This window comes from Hypomesus nipponensis, chromosome 12, assembly GCF_054491055.1.
Source record: "Hypomesus nipponensis isolate SF chromosome 12, ASM5449105v1, whole genome shotgun sequence".
NCBI classification, from domain to species: Eukaryota; Metazoa; Chordata; class Actinopteri; order Osmeriformes; family Osmeridae; genus Hypomesus; species Hypomesus nipponensis.
In genome coordinates, this window is record NC_140372.1 from 9,869,847 (window position 1) to 9,891,237 (window position 21,391).

Genomic DNA, 21,391 nt, shown 5'->3' on the forward strand with positions numbered 1-21,391 from the left:
TTTTTGTTTGAGTGCTACCTTGAGCTTCTTCACTTGCTAGATTCCCCAAAGTAGCCCACTCTGAAACACTTAACGCGTCAAACGTACTTGCATCAGAAAAGTTGAAATTATTGATGCCGCATTACCAAAATGTTTGGGGGTCAATAATTTGGGGAATTTTTTGTGATGGATATCGCTCCGGTCACCGATAAATCACTTTCTTTCTCAACATCTGGACATGATATTTCACTCGCAACCCGTGGCTTTGCGAAGGTTAATACCGTTCAAAAAGAATGTTTTTTTTGTTTTCGTTAGACGCACGCATCATATCTCTGTACTTAAATGTTTAAACTGATAGAGTACTAGGCATACAGTAGGCTACTGTTCAAAATTATTGTCCACTCTTCCAGCTTTGGACAAAGGGCAGACAAACTGAGAAAGAAGAGGATGATGACGACGACACATCTGCGGATATTCAATCACACCCGACTCCCAATTGCGCACCGGTGATTTTGAGCTTTAGGCTTTAGCTAGGATTTAGAGATGAAAATTGGATTTGATATTTGCCCTGTTAGTAAAAAGGTAATGATTAATAGCATGTAGAGCATCTCATTTGATCCACAGGCGGGGTGTTTAACAATTCATGTCAAACACTGCTGGGATTTCAAGAGCTGTATCCTTTATTCTTAACATTAATATGGAATTAAAACAACAATATGGTTATTGATACAAGAACATAATTTGTTTTCTTAACGGTAGGTATGTCTTCAGCTACTTTTATAAAGAAAGGCACCCGGGGCATTGTCAGGTTGAGTATAGGGTTAACAATGAAGTGCACCATGCTGCAACTCTACAAGGACCCCAAGGCCGAAAACTCACCGTTCCCCCTCAGCTTCAATGAGTGGAAGTACTTCTCCATAAAGGTACTGTAGGCCTTCAACTTGTTGTGTTTGAGTGGAAGTGATTATTCATCATCTTTGACATTTACTTTCACATGGCCTGTCCCAGTATGGCCTACACATTGATAGTGTATAATCAATGTTTAAATGGATGCCAGCGTTGTCATTAAGACAACATTCTACAACAGTCCTGTGTGTGTACCCTCAACATATGAACTTTCTTGGGGGGGGTTGGGAAGATTCCATGTGACATCGAAAACTCCTCTGGGGCCAGTGATGTTCAGCAGCTTATTTTTGAGCTGATTTTCTTTGAGCAAGACACCCGCTTGCCCAAACTTATAGGCAAGAACTTCATTAAGTTAGTGGATATCCTCAATGTGAGTGAAGTTGGAAACCCAACTATCAACCCCGCTGAAGGCAGAACTCATTCCATATTTAGAGCCAGAATGCACCTTTGTCAAACAACTCATATCTTGATTGATGTTCTCGCCTTAGAAAACAGCAGTGCCTCAGCAGGTGGAACTGAGACACAAACGACAGGTAAAATCGAAATAAGATTCCTATCATTTATTAAAATGTTTGTTCGTTTGTGTACACCAGTGTCTTTGAATTTACGGTTTAGGTCATATGTAAGCTTGAGTTGGATTTGGTGATGCTCTATGGAAGCCTGGGTTATGGATACTCCCATCAGGTTAGAGCAACTGAGATTCAGTTATTTAAATGACCGAAAGAGAATACGGGTGGTTTATATTGAGAGCCGTTCTTCTACTTGGTACACTTGTAGTTGATTCACCCAAAGAAGAACTTGGAAGGAGTTGTGGAGCGGTCCATCTTTCTACGCTGTCTCCCTCCAGACCATCGCAAAGATTCCCACTTGTGAGAAACTCTCTCAAACAGATTGTCCGTCATTCTCGTTTAGAGACCTTACCTGACACACTTACAAGACATCTTTCTGAAAGGGACTCTTTGTTGCCTTTGCTCGACTGATCCCTCATTGTTGCGTTGGCACGTCAAAACGCGCTCCCTCCACTTTCTCTGCCCGCAGTAATGTGATCACCCCGATACCAGTGCCATACATTGACTTCGTAGGGGCCTTGTTGAAAAGAGACGCCGCTGGTTTCTCAAAGACGTCCATCGGCCTGCCTGGAGTCCCTCCCCTCATCATGGAGATGCTGGAGAAGAGGGGCAGGTGAGTCACTTCTGCGGTCGCGCTTCGAATAAGGATCCAGGATCCACGAGGTGTCATTTTAATGGGTCACGTTTGAAAAGGCAATAATGGGGACTTAAGAGAAACAAAGTCGTTCTCTCTCTATCAGCATGTGTGTGAGCGTTTCGAACCACAGCTAGAATAAATCGGTCTTCCACGCGTCGCCAAAAACCTCCCTAGGATTTTACAGCTGCATGAAGCTATGGAGGCCTGTCAGTCATCAGAGGAGGAAGTCAAGTTCCTGGAGAAGCTGGTGATGAGGAAAGGACCTCCATCTGAATCCACCTGGAGGATGAACAAGACAGGCAAAGTAAAAAGGGGGGGGTGCATTTTAGTTTGTGTTTGTCTGCATGCTGCGGGTGAAAGGGTCATAATACTGGATGTGCTTCTCCCTCCAGGGTCTCTCCAAATGGAAGTCACCACCCTCCAAGATTTCTAACGTGATGAGTTTTGCTCACTCTGCCAAACAGGACATGCCTGACGGTGGGCGTTATATTCTTATCTTATTCTTAACTCTTTAAAAGCTTTAAAATTGAAACTACAGAAAACTAAAGACATTTCTGTGGCTCCACCCCACTGGTTGGGAGTGTCTATCATCCACCAAGGCAGTAATTATATGAATATCATTTTCAGATCAAATCCCCATGACAGTTCCAACTCTGATCAAGAGTGTCCCTGTTTCACAGGCAAGCTACTGAAATGCAAAGGCTCATTAAACCATGACGATACGACCATGTGGATGATACATATTTAACTTACTGGTATATCCCAGCAGGATGCATCTGTATCCTGGGAGGATGAGAGACAAGACTCTCCACCAGGAGCCACAACAGAAGAGATGACAAAGAAGCCCCCAAGTGTGACCCCTCCCAGTGTGACCCCTCCCAGCATGAGTCCTCTCAGTGTGACCCCTAAACCAGCTCTCCAAAGTGCCGTGGCCCCAGACCCTCCCCAGTCCACATCTTCTGAGAAGCCCGTTGCCATCCAGGCACCTACCGACGAGACCTGCAGCCCCGCCGTGGTGACCTTCCTCCCTACCCACCCCACCTCTCTGTACGATCTCACTGCCGTGGAAGAGGAAGAGGAGGAGGAGGACTTGGTGAAGCAGAGGGAGGTGATGGCTCCAGTGTCGGCTCTCATCCATGCACCCACACGGAAGCATGTGCGGGAAGAGGGCAAGCCCCAGTCTGACCCTGCAGTGTCCAGGCAGGAGAGCCCTGCTGGGAGGCCGAGCGATGGAGACCTCTGGACCCAGACGGAGGCTGTTGGCACGAGCAGCACTCGGAAGGCCGGCGGTAAATGGAAAGAGGTGAGACGGCTCCCCTTGGTGAAGTCCGCTGAGAGAGAAGACCATCCTCACTGCAGAGAGGTCCTCCAGCCGAGAGAGAGGGAGGTGGCCCCTCCACTGCTGCTGGGAGCTTGGACTGAGAACCCCTCCACTGAGCCCAGCCCCATGGGGAGACCAGACAGGGCTCTGCCAGCTGCCCTGCGGCCCGGCTCCACCCTTCACCAGCTGCTTTCACCCCCCATCACGCTGGTCTCGCCCCCAACCACCCCACCTTCGCACCCCTGGAGCAGCAACTTCCAGAGCGGCCGTCAACTCCCCCCCCTATCTCTTGGTGCTTCAGCTGGATCTCCTGACATCAAGACCCGGACCTTGGCGCCCTCTCCCTGGATAGATGGAACCAACCACCCATCTCTGCAATTGGGGGAGAGCAGCAGTGGTCTTGGCAGCAGCAGGACTGACAGGCTGGGCCCTAGGCTTGGGACATCAAGCACCAGTAATGAGTATCCATCTCTCTTCTCCTGGCTGGGCACTGATCATACGACAGGCACTGCTAGTTCAAGACCGTGGTCCCTTCGCCCTGAGGTTAATATTCCATCTCCACACAGCAGCTTGGTGTTCTCTCCTCTCGATCCCATCTCTATCCCACCCGCCAGTCCCTCTAGGCGAGCCACCACCTCCCATGGAGGAGTCAAAGCTTACAAGGCAGGCAAAGAGAGGCCCAAGACTGTCGATTCCCCCCATAGGTCATCCCCCTACCAAAGACCCATCCAAGACAAAGATTACTTTGGGAAAATGTAGACCTAAAAAGTCTTTTTGCCTATTTTTGGATGGCCAAGTTGCCTGTGTTTAAAAAAATAGTTGTTAAAAAATTTTTATGAAACAAAACAACCTTGAGTTTTTGTCTGATTGTTTTGAATGGAAAGGCGGAACCTTTATAGCATGGGTGTTGTGTTGACCAGGAATTATTTTGATGGCGGAAACGCCTCTGTGTAGCTTGGTGAGTTTGTCTTTGAGTGTTATTTCATTGAAAGCACGTATTTTAACGTTTTGGTTAAAGCTACCACAATATTTTAGTTCGCGGAGAAACAATGGTGCAAATGTACTGGAAGAGCCGTTTGACAGTGAACACATACAATTTTCTACACTTTGCAAACAAACGTTAGCGACCTAGCTAATGGTTACTACTTGCTTGTTAATGTTAATTAACTATAGTTAGTACACTTAGCTGGCGTCCTCCAAATTGGTATGATTAACCTCTCAAACGTGCACTGTATTATTGTAATGACACTGACAAGAAATACCACGTTTTCCCGAAAACAACCCCATTACAGGTCACAAGAAACCCACAGTAGCTGTCAGTGTGGTCAGTAGGCAGAGGGATGGTGATTACGCGGTGAAGACGGCGTCTGTAACACGGTTTTAACAGATCTGTGTCCAGCCTTCGAGAATTCTTTAGAGGTGAGTGTCCCGGTGCCTGTTGAAGTAACCATACTGTTACCATGTGTAGGTGTTGGCATACATTTAGATCGGAAGAAGCCTACCGGCCACATGCATTACGAGAAGTTGTATTGTAAAACTCGGTCCTGCTCATAACACGAAACCCTCACCATCTAGTGTGGCTTGCTGCCTGGTTATTGCTGACTATGGAGAGAGAAGCTAGAAATCGCAGTGATCTCCTCGGATGTCTGTGGACCCCGGTGTACATCAGTGGATCATGTCTCTTGGCCAAGACCTGGTTTGGGGACACCGCCTACCACATTCTGCTGACCGACCTGCACAGTGTGTGGGAGGAGACCATGGACAGCGTAGCTATTCAGGACAGAGCGCAGGTCAACACAAATGTCTGTGACAGCATGACACAAATGTGACGTTCTGTATGTGGTGAAAGCCCAGTGCCATCGACAGCTGTGTGTTTTCTCCTGGTCTTTCTCCCCCCCCCCCCCCCCCCCCCAGGAGCTGAACCGGCGGCTGCGTGCCCCAGTGCAGGCCTTCTTCTCCCACCTGTGCAAGGTGGCCCTGCCCTGCCTGTCTGGTGAGCAGGGTGCCGGGGTGGAGGAGGAGGAGGACGTAAAGAGACCCGAAGGGGCGCACATTGCTCTCACGCGCCACGCCGGTGACATCCGCATGAAGCTGAAGAGTGAGCTCGCCGGCCTGCCCTTCTACTGGGAGTTCCGCTGCACCCCCGCCCCCCTGGCATTGGTACGCTCCGAAACGTCTCAATTTTCCTCCTTCTCTCCTCTTTTTTGTTTGTGCTCGTCCTGTGTACACAATGGCGGCGGGGGCCGACAGTGACGTGTGGTGTTGTTGGCGCGTGTGCTGCCAGGTGTGCAGTCAGCTGGTGCGCCCCCTGTTGCTGATGACCAGGCTACTGCAGAGGCAGGTGGGCCAGCTGGGAGACCTGCTGGTCAGGAAAGACATGGAGATCCAGGATTACAGGGAGAATGGAGCCGTGTTAAGCAGAGGTACACACACACACACACACACTATAAAAGTTTCCCCTCTACACACACAATTCAAATCACATCCTGATGTTTACAGGTGTGTGTGTGTGTGTGTGTGTGTGGGTTGGTCAGAACGTTTACAGACCGAAGCCTTTGAGGAGCGAAGCTACAGAGAGAACTTCTTCACACAGGTGAGTCCTTGCTGGCCTGCGCTCCCCAAACCAGACCCAGCCAGGAACAAGATCCCCCCCTGGCCGAGCCTCCACTCCATTGACGTGTGCTTGTGTGACAGTATAGACAGTGTGTGCAGGGAGAAAGAGAGAGAGAGAGAGGTCTCCTCTGTCACGCTACACAGCAGGGGTGTTATGCCTGTTTTTACCCCGGTCACCACTCTGTCCCCAAATGTAAAATGGTTGTGGTTGCTGCGGTAAGCACGGTTCTGACCACGTGGTAAAATGCCCAGCCCACAGGAATGCCCTCTGTCACAGAAATAAGAGAGAGAGCGACTGAGGAACTACAGTACCCACGCTTCGATGAGCATTGTGCCAGGGTACTACTCTGTGAGGGGTGTTTTTTCCTTCCTGTGGAGCGGTACATGTTAGCGTTCATCCTCAGTGTGTGTTGTGTCAATGTGTGTTAGGAGTCTTTGTTTACTGTATGATGATGTGGAATTTCTCAGGGATGACTTTTGTTGACCCCCGTCTCTGACCTGTGTCTGTGTTTGGGTATTTGAAAGTGTCCTGAGGAATTTGGAGGTGTGTGTGTGTGTGTGTGTGTGTGTGTGTGTGTGTGTGTGTGTGTGTGGTTGTGTGTGTGTGTGTGTGGTTGTGTGTGTGTGTGTGTGTGTGTGTGTGTGTGCGCTCGTGTGTGTGCGTGTGTCTGCAGCAGTTAGAGGACGTGGCCCACTACCTTAGTCGACCACTGCCCCCGAAGCCCTGCCCTGGTTGGGCATTCGTCTGTGGGCCAGCCTATGCCCATATATCTGCCCACTGTGATGGTGTGAGAAATGCCATTCGTGAGACAGAAGGGCTGGGAGAAAAAGATGGTGGTTTGTAGAAAACTTGTCTGGGATCAAAGAGCTCTCTCTGTCTCTGTCTCCCCCATCCCCCCTTTCTCCTCACTGTGGCAAATTCCACTCCGGTTCGACAGGGCGCCTCGGACCAAAGTCCAAACTGAAATAAAATGTGTCTGGAAAGAATTTCACCTGGAAGTGTCAAACGAACATTGCGTAGACAGATGGCCAAATCCACCCTCCCACACAAACTAGGGTGAGGGAGAATGCCCATCGTGGGCTGGCTAAGACAGAAAACGGGGTGTAGGGCAGTGTGAGAGCACAGTATTTATCTGTGCAGGAGCGTGTGTGTCTGTTAATGTTTACCCCTTGAAGGAAACATTCCCCTGTGTGTCACTCGCTCTGTTTAGATTTCTGTTTCCTTGCTACTCATCTTTCCTTGTGAGTCGCCTTTACTGCCCAGAGCTATAAGGAAGACTGAGTCAGTGATTGGTCGGCCATGCTACATCATTCTCCACTCTCCTCTGCAAACATGGCCCTGCCTTTTGGGAGCTCTGTGGCTCAGTGAAAGATGCCTTTATCTGTGGGTAAATACATCTGAGATGACACAGCTCGCCATCAAAGCAAAGCACGGGGGTATTTTGGGTGAATTATTTTCCAGAAAATCAAAGGATTGGAGAAAGGGGAGGGGTTTCCTCGCCCTCTCTGTTTGTCCCACGTCCCTACCCTTCCACACTCCTCCTTCCCCCCTCACCATCGCCACACTGGTGCCTTTCTTCTTTCTCTCTCGGTCTTCTCCTCCATTCGAACCTCTTTGCGATGGAGGGATGAGATGGAACTGTGGGGAGAGAAGGGAGGAGGTAGACATGCCGGAAGGAGAGAGAGAGAGAGAGAGAGAGAGAGAGAGAGAGGACTAGAAAGAGCTGCTCTTCTCCACCCCAGCTTTCCATGGGAGCCCCTTCAGCCACACGACAGCCCCACCCACCACCAGTCAACATTTACCTGGGGTGGTGGCGGATGTACGAGTGCCACTGTTACACAGACACACACAACCGTAAGCAAAGGAATCGAATACAAATTCTTCGGGGGAACAATTATTCTGTGGCGTGTGGGTAAATACACAATTTCATCCATCCTTTAACATTCCACCAACGGCACCCAGATTTGGGTGTCGGTGTTGTGGGCTGGGACTGGGACCTGGTCAGGGGAGTGTCTCTGTTTGAGCACAGGGCTCAGGCAGTGACGCATGCCTTTGGTTTTAGAGCTGAGGGTGTGTGTGAGGGTCAGTGTTTCTTCATCGCTCGCTCTCTCTCTCTCACTCTCTCTCGCTCTTTGTGAGAGTCCGTGTTTTCGGGTGCGTTTGTCTAGTCCATGCAGCAGTGACGCACGCTTTTGGTTTTTGGTTCAGTCCTGAAAGGAGAAGACCAGTGTGAGGGAGTGAAGGAGGCGAGGCAGTTTGCCGGGGCTGCGGGCTGGCAGCGCTGTGGGTTTGGCCGTGCTGGGGGCCCCTCTGGGTTGACGTGGGGTGGGATGTGGAGAACTGAGGTGGTGGTGGTGGGGGGGGGGGGGGTTCTTGAGGTGCAGGTGGAGGAGAAGCCATCCATCAGAAGCTCTCTGCACCTCAAGGACAGTGGGATGCCTCTTTCTGCTGCTGCTCCCGCACTGTGCCGCCCCCCACCTCACTCTCTCTCTGTCAGTCTGTCTGTCTGTCTGTGGCTCTGTATGTGCTCTCTCTCTCTGTCTGTCTGTCTGTCTGTCTGTCTGTGTCTCTGTCTGTGCCCTCTCTCTCTGTCTGTCTGTCTGTGTCTCTGTCTGTGCCCTCTCTCTGTCTGTCTGTGTCTCTGTATGTGCTCTCTCTCTCTCTGTCTGTGTCTCTGTATGTGATCTCTCTCTCTGTCTGTCTGTGTCTCTGTCTGTGCCCTCTCTCTGTCTGTGCCCTCTCTCTGTCTGTGCCCTCTCTCTGTCTGTGTCTCTGTATGTGCTCGCTCTCTCTCTCTGTATGTGTCGTCCTCTCTCTCTCTCTCTCTGTGCCAACCCCCTCGCCTCTGTCTCTGTTTCTTCCCTTGCGTCCCTGCCTCTTTCCTTCTCCCTCTCTTCCTCCCCCTCTCCCTGTAAATCATTTACATCCACCCATAGAAACACGAGTGAGAGGCTCTTATCACACAGCCCTGAGGAATTCACGGCCTGTGTGATAAGTAGGTGGGGTCCGGTAAAGCTCGGACAACTGTCTGGCGTCTGTGACGGCGTCCACGTCTCAGCCACCACCGGGCACGGTGGGCACACTGGCAAGGTATGGGCTCTTTGCCTGAGTGACGGCTCCAGTGTTAGACTTTTTTTCTATTTAAAAGCACCACGTATTGGGAGGATGAACTTCCTGTGTTTTTGAAATAACGCACCAATCATGATAGAGAACTTGGGTGAATCGACACCCCTAAGTGGTCAGGTGACCCCCCCCCCCCCCCCCCCGGCCCAGGTAGAGCTGTGGGTGCTGGTGGTATCTGTGTGTGACTATATCCATGGACACTTAAAGATGTGTTTGACAGGGCTACTGTTGACGGCCCGTTGCTTTCTCAGTGTTTTATTGGCAGCAGGTGATAAAGAGCGAACTGGAGCTTGTCACTGGTGTCATTCTGGGCTGGGTATAAGCTGCATAACTGCCCCTCCCTTCTGAGGTGAGATGTGCGTGTGTGTGTGTGTGGGGGGGGGGGGTCAAGCTGAAATTGAACCCCCAGGCTCCAGGCCTCCAGTAATCATCCCTAACTGATAACCATGTCATCCTGGAGGCCCCCTTTTTTTTTGGGGGGGGGGGGGGGGGGGGGGCTGACTGGCCTCCGCCCTCTCGTCCTCCCTCCTGTCCTCCCTCCTGTCCTCTCCTCTCCTTTCTCTCCTCTGCCGTGGAGTTGCACACAGTTTCCACCGGGCTCTCCCCAGCCCCCGAGCCTGTAATTAGGACCTCTGTGGCCTGGCCCGGCCCGCTCCTTGCGAGCCCTTCAGCTGGGCAGCACCGCCTGGACGGGGCGAGTGTGGTGTCCCGCAAGACATCACAGCGACTCCATCGTACACAGGCACACAGGCAGGCAAGATGGCGGGGCAGGCAGGCAGGCAGGCAGGCAAGGGGATCCAGTACGTTTGAACAGAGCACACCGGACTGTCATCCCTCACACAAATAACTTGTTAGGGGGCTGGAGGTTTTGATGCTTAACAAAGGGAAGAGGTGGCAACTTAAGTAGAGATGCTTACATTTTTTTTCTTCCTCCCTCCTCTTTCCTAAAAGAGCATGTGGCCTCGACTACGTACCCATCTATACCTCTGTCTGTTACCCATGAACCCATTCTCCCTCGGACAGGAAGTGGTGCGTGCGGGGCAAAGGCGCTGTTTCCTGTGATGCGCCTTCCCCTCCACAGGAGCAGTGGGTATTCTCCTCAGGGAGGTGGGGTGAGGTGAGGATGCTCGCTCCCTCCTGCCTCCTCCCCTGGCCTAGCGCGGTCTCCGGCCCTCTGCTGTGTGTGTGTGTGTGTGTGTGTACCCAGCTGTGGCTGCCCTAATCCCCCTGCAGAGCACACAGTCCTCCGCCCCTCGCTGTCCCAAACCCTGCCCCCCCCCCCCCATCCCTCTGGCTGGCTGTCCTCACACCCATCATCCTCACACAGTCTTCTAGAATCCATCAACACCATCTGCATATAAATCCAACAACACGTGTGTCCACTGCTGGAGATTTGTGTGCATCAGTTTGGGGGTCATCTTAGACCCCAGAAAACGTCAGCCCTACTCTGCCACCTCCCTCATATTCACCAGCGTTGATCAGGCCTAGTAGACATGCACGCACGGAGCTGGTCTGTGTGACGGTGGCGGTACCAACGACGGTTGTGTCGCCGGGCGTGTTGCTGCGCTAGGCTAGCAGAGCCCAGCTGAGCGAAGGGGCCCGACAGTAGCAGAGGATCCCAGTGTTTTGGAGATCAGGTTTGGGAGCCTGCAGGTGGCCAAGGCCCAGGGCCCCTCCAGGAAGTGATGTGTCAGGTATGGGGGGGGGGGGGGGGAAGTTGAGGTCAACAAAATGGAAGAAGTCAACATGGGCCGGGCTGCCTGTCGCCCCAGCTACAGAACACTGGCCATAGAGACTTGGTTATCAGGGAAAACACCCACAGCTATAAACAGAGCTGTTTACCGACTAATAATAGGGCAAACGTCAACACGCCATGCCATCTCTCTTGCCCTCTTCCTCTCATCCTCCCCTCCGCCTCCATCTCTCGGTTGCTCTGCGGGTAGAGAGCGTTGCCAATTTTTATATGGAGATGCCCACCGGCCTGCCAACCCACGGTGGACAGGGTTGAGAGGTGAGCAGGTGAGAGGGGGTGGGGGGGGTGGATGGATGGACGGGTTTGGCACCCAGGTGAGCTGCCCTGACTGCAGCCACCCCACCCTCCCTCTCTCTTTCTCTCTCTCTCATGGGGCTGGAGGACTTTGGTCTGTTATGAGAGCGTTTCAGTGTTAAGAGGGGCCAAAGGAAAGTTCCAGAAGAATATTAACTGTGACAGGGGTTACTGACCCACGCCAGTCACCTTTCTCTCTTTTTATATGTCAATTGTCGTTCCATTCTCTTTCCACACACAGTGAGGTAGGACAGGATCGTGCAGTTGACGGCACTGTGATATCTACGGCGCTATGCTCTTCTCTCAGATACTCATCCTAGCTATGACTTCAGATTGAAACAAGCTAACTAATAGATATCCTTGGTCATTGATATGGGTTGCGCTGAGGCAAAGGATGAAATAAAAGTGGAAAAATAAGGCAAAGATCACCAAATGGGAGAATGGAGCAAGTGAAGAGAAGGAGCGTTTACTCGAATGACTTTCAATGGAGCACATTGGTTTCTCTGTGCCCAAAGGAGAACCAAAGCTCACCAGAGCATACATTTATTTTTACGATATTTAAACAAACAAATAACAAAAATAAATCAATGCAAACCTCTAAACCTGACCGAGTATGTTTAGGAGCCCCTCTCTCACTGACAGCAGCGAGAGACCACCAATTTTACCCGGTCAATATTTGAAGAGCTAATTTGGAGAGTTTGTCCTCTCCGTTTGAAAAAGGATTAGAAAAAGAAAAAAAACGGGAGCAGAATGAATAGTGTGTTTTTATATGTGCCAATCGTGCATACGCATATGTTGGATACGTTTGCATAAGTTCTTATCTGTCAGACGTGTGGCTAGGTCGGCGGTTCCAGAAAAAAAGAAAGAAAATCTATGTGCGCTCATGGTCGTGTATGTGCGTGCCTGTGCGTGCACGGATCTGTGTGTACCTGGATGTGTGTGTGTGTGTGTGTGTGCTTGTGTGCCCATGGATGTGTGTGTGCGTTTCCTGCCTCCTGTGGTGTTGTTCCTGTGTGCGTGGCTACCTATGGCTCGTGGTGGCAGTAACAGGGCTGTGATTAGACTCTTATCAGGCCCTCGGTCACACCTCAATCATGCGGGGTCAGAAACTCCGACATGTGACCGAGAGATCCAGGCCAGGGCCCGACACCAAGACGTCATGTTTCCCTAAAGCTTTCCTTCCTTTTCTTTCCGTGATATTTCTTGGTGCTTGGTGATAGTGTCTGTTTTTGACAGCTTCTTGAGTCAGTCTTCTTTAATACACTCCTGCCCCAAAACCACACCCAGCCGTCAATGAAGTGAAATATTTGTTGAAGCAGATAGTCCCCCCACTCCCCAAAGGTGTTTATGTGTTCCTCGCCCTCCCCTCCCCCAGGCTCTTCCCCAGCTGCGGCTCCCCCAAGATGGGTTCGGGTTCGACCCAGACCTCCAGCAGCTCTACACGGCCGTCACCACACACGCCAACGCCCGCAAGAGGAAGCTGTCTGAGCAGAGCGCCCAGGACCGGGGTGACCCCCCCGCTCAGAGCCAGGACCCAGCCCCCGGCCCCAGCTTCACCCCACCCCCAGGTCGGATCCCCTCTCCTCGGACCGCTCACGGCCCCTGTCCCTCTGTGCTGTCTTACTCCATGTTATCAACCATTGCCAGTGGCCGGTTAGGCCGTCATCCACTTCCACGGGTGCACACACACACTATCTCAAGCAAACATCAGCGGGTATCGTCAGGCACAGAAGGTGTCTGATCACTGTGGTCACCCATGGGCTTATCTCCATGGGGATAGAGGTGTTGCCTGCCAAGGTGTGTATCTGCTGCTGTCTTGTAGAGAGAGAGGCTGGGAGCTGTGAACCCAGTCTGGGGGAGAACCCCCCCACCGGCCTGGGGGCCCAAGCTGGAGCCACGGAACCCACCGGACCTACAGCACCACAGGTACAGGGCCAACATGGGTCACGTGCGGTCATACCGGAGGTTTCTAAGGTCGTTGAGTGTGGTTGACCTGTGTCTTTCTCCTCCACTACCTTGCAGACTGGATCTGATGTGTCTGCTAGTTCAGACAGACCCGCCTCCAGACCCAGGAAGAAGAAGGCGGTCGGGCTGTTTAGGTGACCACAGACAGGAAATCCACACTGCTGACATACTATGGTCATGTAGCTTAACTTGGACTAGAGAAATTGGCTATGTCATATACGTTTTTAATTAGCAATACTTTAAAATGAAATCCTGTTTTAACTATTCTTTTTAGGTATGCTTAAGGCATTTTTGTATTTTTACTGTTTTTAAATGCTTCAGTGTCTTATTACCAATAAAGAAATACGTTTCACAAATGGGGGTCAAATATGGATCTGGATTAGGTCAATTCTACCTGGTTGTTCATGTTCTGTTTTTGCATCAACTGTGGATATTGTTAATATAATACATACAGTTTATTTTGAATCAGACCTCATCAGGTGAGTAGTGTTATGCGTGTTGAGTAATGATTACTTTAGTCAGTGTAAACGGAAAATCTAGTGGACGCTGGTCGATAGACTGTGTGACTGGGTGACGGAGGCTCCAGACGACTGATCGCTGCTTCTCGAGGAAGAGTGCGATATTGACTCAAGGTGTTGGAGCGTCTCAAGAATGCTATTGAAGTTGTGTAGCATTGGGTTATTGAAACTCCTAATTCTATTTTTCCGTTTTATTCCTTCTTCTAAAAGCTTTAAAATCTAAAACGTACGCTATAAAAAACGCGTCTTAAATGAAATTGCCTATTATTGAGAAACCGTAACTTGTTATTGTAACCATTTGCGCTAATTAGGTGTCTGTTACGCTACTAATCCAATAAATATGTGAAAGGGGATATCCGACGACAGTGTGAGCACATTGTCTCAATAGGACTTTAATGGGTTCGGGCAGAGTCGCCGTGATGGGGTCCAGCAGTCGCCTGGTGTTGTATGTCCTGTCTCTGTCAGTGAAACCGGACCTGCCCTGCACAATTCACCGCGCTTCTCACCGATCTACTCAATTCTTTGTGCATGATCTCCAATGCAAGGGCCGATAGTGTGTGTGTGTGTGTGTAAGAGAGGGAGAGTGCGTGCGCGCGCGCGTGTGTGTTCCTGCGAACATGCGTGCTTTCTTCCTCATTTTACCACATTTGAGTTCAAGATAGTCTCAAGGGTCCAAAGGACAGTGTCAGTGTGCGCGAGTCTAGACCGCCGCACACTGATGTTTGTCTAGCCTTTTGGCATACACACAGTGGTGTTGAGGAGAGAGCGGAGCGTGTGGCAATAAAGCGAAGACTCATCCGGGCTGACCCGATGGGAGGAGAGGTAGGCTGGGACAGAGGGCAGGACTGGCAGGGCGCGGTCTCCTCCACGGCATCTCATCTGTCGGATCTCTTCCATTTCCATTTCAGCTGAGAGCCTTGCGCCACAGGGACGCATTGAGAACCGGCCCGAGTGGCAGAAACCGCTGCGGGGACACCCTTTGACCGCTACCCAAAAGCACAGTCTGCGCACTGGGCCTGTCTGTGACCGCTTCTCACAACTATATAGACTGCTTTGAACCTGTTTGCCAAGATAAACTGACTTAGCCTATTTATGCCTCTGCTTCTGCCGGGACTGGGAATACGAGAGCTACACGGTGAAAGGAGCTGAGAGTACTACCAGTTTAAGATATTTTTGGTTGAAAAAGACGCCGGCGTGATAAGACGACTCCAATTACGCACTGTCCTTTTGCGCGCCTGGAATGGCGAATTTTGGGGACTTAGTGATTCATTCGTAAGGAATCTGTCCTCCTCCCCCTTGACACTAAGAAACGGTAGAAAAGAAGCGACCAGGGGGAGGAGGTGTTTAAATATATTAGTGAAAGTTTGACACCAGCCGGGGTGGCCGCCAACGCGAGTGGAATGCGGCTCCCTTTGCTGGTGACGTGCCTCGCCTGGTGCGCCCTGATTCTCTCGCCGGTCGGTGAGAGCTGCGGACCGGGAAGGGGATATGGCAAGAGGCGGTCCCCAAGAAAACTCGCACCACTTTCGTTGAAGCAGTTCAGCCCTAATGTCGCCGAGAAGACTTTAGGAGCGAGTGGCAGATATGAAGGGAAAATTACTCGGAACTCGGAGCGCTTCAAGGAGCTCGCTCCGAATTACAATCCGGACATCATTTTCAAAGATGAAGAGAAGACAGGTGCTGACCGCATGATGACTCAGGTAAGACTTCCTAGGAGAGATCCAAAGCTCAATGATAACATGTTCTCTGGAGGCTCCCCTGCACTTGAGACCTTGGCTTTAAGATCGGGTTGGGTATTAAAGCTACCTCTTGTACTTTGCTCAGCCTTTAAACTCGTGGACCTGCGTTATCGATTCCATGTTATTGACTTGGGTTGCATATGTCTCAACGCAGTGGAGAGCGCTGATTACGGGCAGTGCATATTTGCACAACTCGCTCTACGGTCACGCAATTCAAATACCTATAGTTGTCTAAAATATTGATATGCAGTTTGACTCAGTGTTGCTTTGGTTCGTCAGTGGGGTGGCCCCCGAGTATGTTTGCTACCACATGACATCGACTGTGTGTTGACATGTCAAATGGGGTCAAAACGGCACTGCCTCAATCAAGTGAAACCGTTGGGCATGCGTGAAAAGATGGGAATAGTTGACCCTTAGTTGTAGGCAACACCGTGTCAAAAAAAGGTAGCGTTGGCTATGGAAACGTGGTAACGTTTAATTAAAACACCATCCCCTCTGTTTTAGCCTACATCGTTTTTAGGGGGGAGGGGGAACACCCAATCGTCTTATTTGGCCAGAGCCTGAGTCGCGCATGTACAAATGTTTACCGTTAGTTTCAGACTGACTGGCCAGAGTTAACGGTCGCCTTCTGGACTGTCAGAAATTTTACGACACGGTCATTGATGTGGTTCCGAGTGGAATTTATTTGACTTCAATTCCCTAGGAATAAAGTATTTATATCTGCCTCTTGTGACCACGGGTTTCCTCTCTAAGCACCAGCGTTTATGTCCCACAGACCCACGTGGGAATAAAAGTGCCCACTCCGTCTTTAGCTGTCACCTCGGTCCGCGCTGTCGGTGTTGCGCGCTTAACTTGACCTGCGCACAATTTATGAGCTCCAAGCGCGACCGCTGCCGCCAGCCGCAGGAGACAACCTCCTGTTTGTTTTTTACTATTTTGTGTTATTTTTCTGTTTGTTTTTGCAGCACACATGTGCAAAAATAGTCCACTTCACTTGCGTTTAAGCCTTAATTATACACATTTTTTCGCCTCTTATTTTTGATTCAGTGGTGACTTTCCTGCCCGCGAGTGGCACTGGGGCGCTCATACTGACTTGACTGTTCTGTAGCAAAGCCATAGGTGTGCATAGGCGCGTGTTGTCAACTCCGCATCGAATGTTTGTGTAGCTCGTGGTTAGTGCTAAACCGCTCCTACAGAAACCCCGTCGATCTGTACCTTGAAAGGAAAACTAACAAAATTCATCGTCTGATTTATGAACTCCAGATCGTTTCTGTGACCGCAGAGAGAAAAAAAGATGTTAAAATCCACACTACTCTGTGAAAAGGCATCTATGGCAACTCCGCAATGGGCTATTCTTATCCTCGACCCAGAGTTCCAACCTGGAAAACTGTTCATTCATAGAATTATTCATTCAAGAAAGAATTCATTCACGCTCGTCGTTTCACTTAGCATGAATAAAAAGCCATAAACCCAACATAAAAGCCCCAATATTAATCATATAGGTTGATTTACTATAGCAGTGATGCATGGACTCACTGTCACGGGGACTGCTGGACGTATTCTAACTGGTGCAGACTGTTGCACAGGCTCAGAGATGCTTACCACACAATAAATAGGCTAAAGTGTCAAACAGTTCATGTTTGTCTCTGTAATCTCTCACAGTCTCAGTGTCATTCAAGTGTGTGTGTGTGTGTGTGTGTGTGTGTGTGAGAGAGAGAGAGAGAGAGAGAGAGAGAGAGAGAGAGAGAGAGAGAAGGAGCTAGCGAGAGAGAGAGAGAGAGAGAGAGAGAGAGAGAGAGAGAGAGAGAGAGAGAGAAGGGGGCGTCTTAAGGGTCCTCAATGGGTCCTCTCACCCTCTGTTTGCTCACCCTCACCAGACCCCAGTTCGGTCTCCCTTTCACCCCCACCTCCATAACCTCACTCCTCCATTGCTCCATCCCTCCATCCCTCCAACCTTTCTCCAGGCCTTAAGTTAGCCCCATGGCTCCCTCGCTCACCACAGAAAGCAAACATGTGGGTGCTGGTGACTGCCGTGGTGCATTGTGGGGGAGATCCGCGAGTGGGTTTGGGAGACAGGAGACTCTCCCAAACCATTGGGTTAGGGAGTGTGAGCCTGTCTGTGGTCGATGGATGGATGAGGGGGGGAGGGGGGTACTGTCCGTCCGTGCTACAAATGGATGTCTCACATAGAGCCAGATTGTTCCTACGATGTGTGCTCCAGTCATGTAGGTGCGTTCATCGCTAACCACGCCCCCTCTCTCTCACGCTCCCTTCCGTCGCCCTCCTCCCTTCACAGCGCTGTAAGGATAAGCTCAACTCGCTGGCCATCTCAGTGATGAACCTGTGGCCCGGCGTGCGCCTGCGGGTCACCGAGGGCTGGGACGAGGACGGCCACCACTCGGAGGAGTCCCTGCACTACGAGGGCCGGGCCGTGGACATCACCACGTCAGACCGCGACCGCAACAAATACGCCATGCTGGCCCGGCTGGCGGTGGAGGCCGGCTTCGACTGGGTCTACTACGAGTCCAAGGCCCACGTGCACTGCAGCGTCAAGTCAGGTGAGATGGGAGGGAGAGAAGGAGGGAGGGAAGGAGGGGGGGGGGAGGGGGGGAGGTCAAGTCCAAGAGAACGTGGATTTGAAAGAAGTTAGAGAAAAGATCGTTTGAGTGCATGGATGTCCCTTTCTTCATTTTAACCCCCACTAACACAGAAACCTCTCACCTTGGCTTCAGCGGGGCAGTTTGGGTCAGGCGTAGTGTTCTCTCCCGGGAGAGGACCTGTCCGTGTCCCTCAGGGGACTCCCACTAAGAGCGGACAGGCCATGCATCTCTAACAACGTCCCACTGAAGACCACGCAACTAAAGCAAGTTCCAGTCACCTCATCGCCCTGCACTAAGACGTTCTACTTCTGGTCACAGCTGGTTTTAGATCTCAGCTGGTGCTTTGGCTGTTTCTCCCACACGCTTTTCTTCTTGCCTCTCCTAACGCTCCATCTGGCCTTCACCTTCCCAGTCTGCGGTTGCTTGGTGCTTCACTTTCAAGTGCGTGCGAACCATTGTGGGGTCACTCACTCTTTCTCATGCCACTCCTAAAATCTCACCCGCCCCAGCCCTGCCCACCTCCCCCTTCTCAGGAAATGACAGAATGTCCTATGTCATTGTGTTCATACGCAGCATTGCTTCTTTTAGTTCAGTGTTTTCAGCTCTTTCTTATTGTATCATCCTTCATTTGGCCAGTCAAGACACAGTAACCAGTCCAGTGTTAGTTACTTTAAACTGAGCAAGTATACTTCAGACTTTGAGAGCCCCTTACCCACTTCCTGCCCGTTTTTCCAATTGTTCTCTGAGTGGTAACTGAGATTCTGACTTTCTCTCCCCTTTTCTGCTTCCTTCTTCCTTTCCCCTATTCTTCTGCTTCTCTCTCCTCCCTACCCAGATCGGGTTGCCAGCTACCAGTCCTTGACTTGATCGGAAGACAGCCCCAAAGCGTCATTTTTTATTTTACAACTGAAAAACAAACTGAAAGGCAAAGACATTCACTCAAGGCAACTCGTCAAGCCAGCTGTAAAACCAACTGTGTCTTTGGGACTACTGACATTGTTCGATTTTCCTTTTCTGTGAACACGATTTGTACCATTAGCAAATTTGATACCCAGCAAAGGAGACCAAGAGGAAGAAGCCACTAGGGGGCGCTGTCATACCAGGCCCCTGCTAAATGCAAGACCTAGGGGTGAAAGTCGAGTAATGACTCAATTTACACTACTGAAACAATGGGGCACCTTGAAGTTCGGCCTCACTTTCAAGTCCTCTGGAGCCCAGCACATAGGACCACCTCATAGGACCACCTCATAGGACCACCTCATAGGACCACCTCATAGGACCTCCTCATTGGACCTCTTCATTGGACCTCCTCATTGGACCTCAAGTGATGGCCGGGAGAAGTAGAGTCCAATGAGCACGGCCCTTCCATAGTAGAGGGAGGGAGGGGGAAGGACAGGTACAGGACTAATCAGATGGAACAGAAGCAAGCATTGAGGCACTCCCTCTAATAAGTCAGTGGGATAGAGCTATTGTATTACCCCCTTTACATGATTTCAGTTCTAGACACTGTTGGCTCTTATGTGTGTTCAGAACACAAGGTTACATTTGAGTCCTGAGATGATTAACCTGTACATTTATTCTCTTCCCTCCTTCCTGTTTCTAAGATCACTAATCTTATCACCTGGCCTTGGTTTCCACCTTCCCCAAATATTTGTGTTGGATTAGACAGACTTGAGACTGTCCCAGCAGACCTCTTCAAATGCACACTTTTACTGATCTTGAAAAAAATACCTTTAATCTTCAAGATTTGTTTTGTTCTTTATTGTACTTTTAGAAGGTAAAATAAGTAAATATTTTGTTTAAGGGAGTAGCCAATCTGCTATTGAGTACCGGACCCCACTTGAAAGTATTGTTTAACATTTTCTTTTTTTCCCTTCCTTTCTTCTTTCACTCTCAGAGCATTCGGTGGCTGCCAAGTCAGGAGGCTGTTTCCCCGGGGGGGCGATGGTGACCTTAGAGGATGGGGGTCAAAGGGCGATGCGGGACCTGCAACTGAGTGAGCGAGTGCTTGTTTCGTCTGGCAGCGACGGCAGCGGGGATCTGGCATACAGCGAGGTCCTCACCTTCCTGGACCGTGACCCCTTAACCTGGAAGCAGTTCTACATGATCAGGACAGAAGGGGGTGTCGGCCTGTCTCTCACAGCAGCCCATCTTCTGTTTGTCTCAGAAGGAAACTGCACCGAGGGGACAGTGCCCCCTCCTGGTGCTTTGAGGACAATATTTGCCAGCGAAGCTCAACCAGGACAGTGCTTGATAACCGCAGAGACTCAGGAGGGAGCGAGACACAGCGCAGCCCGTCTCTCTCGGATCACCCAGGTCGAAGTCATGGAGGACAGGGGTGCATATGCACCCCTCACGAGGCAGGGGACTGTGGTGGTGGACGGGGCGGTGGTGTCGTGCTATGCGGTAGTGGATCACCAGACTCTGGCCCACTGGGCATTCTACCCGCTCCGCTTGTTGCATCGATGGACAGGCACCACCGGTCATCATGGAGATGGACTCCATTGGTATTCCCAGATCCTCTATTGGCTGGGCACCCTGGTACTGGACTCTGAACACTTCCACCCCTGGGGAATGGATGAGCCTGGAAAGTGAAACCTTAAGGGGAGGGGAGGAGAAGTGTCAGGATTGGTTAAATAAGAGAGATGCAAACAGATCAGGACATTTAATTGGCTGGAGGGGCCAACGGGGTCTGAACTTCATCAAGGCACACAAGGGAGTCAGTGAGGCTGGACAGACTGTCATGGAAGTTTAAACCAGGAGGGAGGGGGGTGGGGGTGGGGATGAACTATGAACATTTCTGAAGAATGACAATAGATGCTCTTTTACATTGCTGACAACAGACTGTTTGCCAATATGAAAAGTATATATTAATAAGGACACTCACAATCGTCTTGTGAAAAGCTGAATTGTGTTTTGTTATGGATATGCAACCTTTTGCTTAAAGGAGTGTGATCAAATTGAAATCAAAGTAGTATCATAAAGAAAATCTGTATTTTCTTAAAGATCACCTTGGAGAAAGATTTTGTCATAAAAAAACTCACACTTCCAGTCGAACAAAATAAATGTAGGATAAAAATTGAACATATTTATATATTTTAGAACAGTGTGTAAATCTTTGTATTATTTGTAAAAGAGAGATATCTAAAATGTTTAAAACTGATGATGATATATTTAAAGATTTATTTTTTAAATTAAATATTACGGAAATGTTCCTGGTTTGACTGTGAAAATGATTGCATTGCTGCCATCTACCGGTATTTTTGTCAATTTGAAAAGAAGGCAGGATTTTTATACTTAAAATCATAGTTTTCTCTGACAATTACTCGCGTGTTATAAACGTTGAAAATGATTAGATATGAACCCAGGGATA

The 21,391-nt window shown here is 50.1% G+C and overlaps 2 protein-coding genes across 6 annotated transcripts; both read left to right on the forward strand.

The window, feature by feature from the left end:
* The first annotated feature begins 5 nt into the window (after positions 1 to 5).
* Positions 6 to 13,517, forward strand: nhej1 (nonhomologous end-joining factor 1). Of its 5 annotated transcripts, XR_014724738.1 has the most exons (15): positions 6 to 252; positions 390 to 485; positions 604 to 652; positions 751 to 902; positions 1,118 to 1,255; positions 1,374 to 1,418; positions 1,501 to 1,569; positions 1,663 to 1,754; positions 1,924 to 2,067; positions 2,266 to 2,395; positions 2,484 to 2,568; positions 2,719 to 2,771; positions 2,858 to 3,955; positions 4,705 to 4,831; positions 4,988 to 5,126. XR_014724738.1 is itself a non-coding variant. In XM_084667831.1 (9 exons), exons 3-9 carry the CDS (start codon positions 5,017 to 5,019, stop codon positions 13,297 to 13,299), a joined length of 1,008 nt encoding a protein of 335 aa, XP_084523957.1. In that variant the 5' UTR covers positions 4,250 to 4,370; positions 4,705 to 4,831; positions 4,988 to 5,016; the 3' UTR covers positions 13,300 to 13,517. The 5 variants fall into 5 exon arrangements, 1 of the variants encoding a protein (XP_084523957.1); XR_014724736.1 differs by lacking the exon at positions 4,988 to 5,126 and having other exon boundaries at positions 2,858 to 4,370; XR_014724737.1 differs by lacking the exon at positions 4,988 to 5,126 and having other exon boundaries at positions 2,861 to 4,370.
* Positions 13,518 to 14,733: 1,216 nt separating this feature from the next.
* Positions 14,734 to 20,747, forward strand: LOC146261026 (indian hedgehog B protein-like). The gene is made up of 3 exons (XM_084667832.1): positions 14,734 to 15,379; positions 17,715 to 17,976; positions 19,916 to 20,747. Exons 1-3 carry the CDS (start codon positions 15,080 to 15,082, stop codon positions 20,611 to 20,613), a joined length of 1,260 nt encoding a protein of 419 aa, XP_084523958.1. The 5' UTR covers positions 14,734 to 15,079; the 3' UTR covers positions 20,614 to 20,747.
* The last annotated feature ends 644 nt before the right edge of the window (positions 20,748 to 21,391 follow it).

Bases quoted from the DNA above. Each gene is read 5' to 3' on its own strand.
- nhej1 (XM_084667831.1), top strand. From the start codon at position 5,017: ATGGAGAGAGAAGCTAGAAATCGCAGTGATCTCCTCGGATGTCTGTGG. The intron at 5,203-5,326 runs GTCAACACAAAT...CCCCCCCCCCAG, and splicing joins CTATTCAGGACAGAGCGCAG to GAGCTGAACCGGCGGCTGCG. The intron at 5,573-5,696 runs GTACGCTCCGAA...GTGTGCTGCCAG, and splicing joins CCCCCGCCCCCCTGGCATTG to GTGTGCAGTCAGCTGGTGCG.
- LOC146261026 (XM_084667832.1), top strand. From the start codon at position 15,080: ATGCGGCTCCCTTTGCTGGTGACGTGCCTCGCCTGGTGCGCCCTGATT. The intron at 15,380-17,714 runs GTAAGACTTCCT...CTCCCTTCACAG, and splicing joins CTGACCGCATGATGACTCAG to CGCTGTAAGGATAAGCTCAA. The intron at 17,977-19,915 runs GTGAGATGGGAG...TTTCACTCTCAG, and splicing joins GCACTGCAGCGTCAAGTCAG to AGCATTCGGTGGCTGCCAAG.